Raw genomic sequence first — 2,386 nt, 5'->3', positions numbered from 1 at the left:
TTGGGGGTGAAATTTTGGGGCATCCTTCTTTTGTGCATTTTTTTAAAATGTTGCTGAAGCCTCTTTTTAAGTTGCGATGCTGAAAATGGAGTATTGTTGGTATGTACGGTCATTTCAAATGATTTTGTTTTTCATTGGTACATGTCCCCCGTGGTAGTGCCAAGCTTGCCATGGCTTTTTTTACCCCCAGAGTTCAATGGGATTCACCTCTAAATTTGGGCTAATTGAATCTTGAACAAGCTTAAGCCTTTCCCCCTACATTTCAATGGGATTCCCCTCTAAATCTGTATTCATAGAATCTTGAGCAAGATTCACCCTCCTCTAGACTTCAACGGGATTCCCCTCTAAATTTGGATTAATTGAATCTCGAACAAGATTCACTCCCTTTCCCCTATATTCTTATGGGATTCCCCTCTAAATTTGGGTTCATTGAATCTTATGCAAGATTCACCCCCCCCTCCAGAGTTCAAGGGGATTCACCTCTAAATTTGGGTTTGTTGAAACTCAAACAAGATTCACTGTACCCTTGGCAAATGGAACCCAGGCAAGGGTACCAATTGCCAAGGCTGCTTGTCTATACATGCACCCCAGCAGTGGCTGCATTGCATTTCTCTGCCCACCCCCCCACCCTATCTAGATGAGGGGCTCAGCTATGCCAATAACAGCCTCCTCATTAAACTGTCTCCCGATATATAATGACCTATTCAATCACACAAGTAGAAAAACCCAATACCCCGGGTATCCTTTGAAGTCATCTCACGCTGGTCCAGTTTAAGTAAGGTGAATGTCCATTGATATTTATGATGGACTGCACATTGCACTCAGCGCTTTGCCCCTGACGCTGCTCATTGAATAATCCCGGTGAGAATCTTTGTAGTGTCAATTGTTTTCCAAACCGGAAATACAATCTATTTTATAGTTTCTTTTGGGTTTCTCATTCTCCACAAGGACAAAAGGATAAGCAGAGACAGGTCCTCTTACATTGGTCACGACAGACAGAACGGCCATTCCGTTGAGGATTTCCTGCCACACTCCAATGCTGTGCGCCTTCGCCGCATACGGTCTTCTGAACTGCGTAGTGAGCTTCCAGGCGTCAACGCGGATCTCCAGGATGTTGTTCAGAAGGGCCAGAAGAGGGGCCAAGGGGAAGGAGGCCACAAAGAGGGTGATGAAGCCAAACTGAATCACTAGAAGAAGATAACTTGGATCATTGAACATCTCAGCGGTTGGAAATATTCATGTAAATCTTCCGACTCCTAAACACAATGTCAAATTGTTACCCAAATTTTCCATGAAGCCCCCTGCTCTGTATTCGCTGCCATTGAAAGCTGAAAGAGACTTACAGCTGGAGGATCAGGAGATTTAGAAGAACAGAAATGTCCCACCAATAGCAGGAGAGGCTGCAAAACCCAACTGCTGCAGCCTTCCCTATGACAGATACATATTGCCCTGGGAATGATGAGCACACCCTTCCCCAGGAACAAAGGGCTCCTTGTTTTGATGAGCAAAGCTTTATTTAATTCATGTGTGAGAACAATAAAAAGAGAAATTGTTTTTTACGTTGAATGCATAGGATTGAAAGCCAAATAAATTAGCATAGATAATGAGATACATCCCAGACTGGGAAGACATGGAATTAGGGACGCACCGATATATCGGCCGAAAATAGCACTTTTGGCATAATGCCGAAAGTGCCTTTTCCCTGCCGATACATCGGCGCATCCCTGCTTTCTTTACTCCCCGCTGGGCGCTGCCCTGTGTCCCAGCGGGGAGGAGAGAAAGTGTGACAGCCGGCCGAGCGCTGCGGGAGGAGAGTGCTGAGAGTGGCCCGCATCTCCTCCCACACCGCTCAGTCTCCTATCACAGATCGGCAGAGCGGTGTGGGGGGCGGAGACAGGCCGCGCTGTCACAGGAGGCTGGGCTCTCCTCCCCGCACCGCTCGCTCAGCCTCCTGTGACAGCGTGTCAGAGAGGAGAGCAGGTACAAGCAGTCATGTGATCAGTGATCGCTAAATTTTTGTAAATAATTGAGGACAGAGTGTGGTTACTATATCCTCAATTATGAATGAATGGGAAGTGATCTACATCACATCTACATCACTTCCTGTCCATTCATAGTTGTAGTTATAGTAATCACACTCTGTCCTCATGTTATCAATGAACAGAACACTCAGTATAGAGGATTCCTGTTCATTGATAACAGGGGACACAAAACAAGAGATTGAGGACTCTGCGCGTTTCTGGGGACTTTGTGTCCTAAATCTCTTTTTCTATTTTAAAAAGGGAAATATCAGGGGGTCTGTTTAGATCCCCAATATTTCCCCGAAGCCCCTAAAAGTAATGTAAAAAATAAAAATATTTAATAAAAAATGAATAAAAATAAATAT

The 2,386-nt window shown here is 44.9% G+C and overlaps 1 protein-coding gene across 1 annotated transcript in view; it reads right to left on the bottom strand.

Moving 5' to 3' along the window:
* The window catches only part of ANO5 (anoctamin 5), a 102,603-nt gene that overhangs the window by 19,068 nt on the left and 81,149 nt on the right, over positions 1-2,386 (bottom strand). The window contains 1 exon segment of the mRNA XM_018563018.1: positions 982-1,187. Within this exon segment, the coding sequence (XP_018418520.1) occupies positions 982-1,187 (206 nt within the window).

Source organism: Nanorana parkeri, unplaced genomic scaffold, assembly GCF_000935625.1.
Source record: "Nanorana parkeri isolate BGI_ZX_2015 unplaced genomic scaffold, ASM93562v1 scaffold622, whole genome shotgun sequence".
NCBI lineage: Eukaryota > Metazoa > Chordata > Amphibia > Anura > Dicroglossidae > Nanorana > Nanorana parkeri.
The sequence above is the reverse complement of the archived record's forward strand: the minus strand, read 5'-3'. Positions and strand labels throughout refer to the sequence as shown.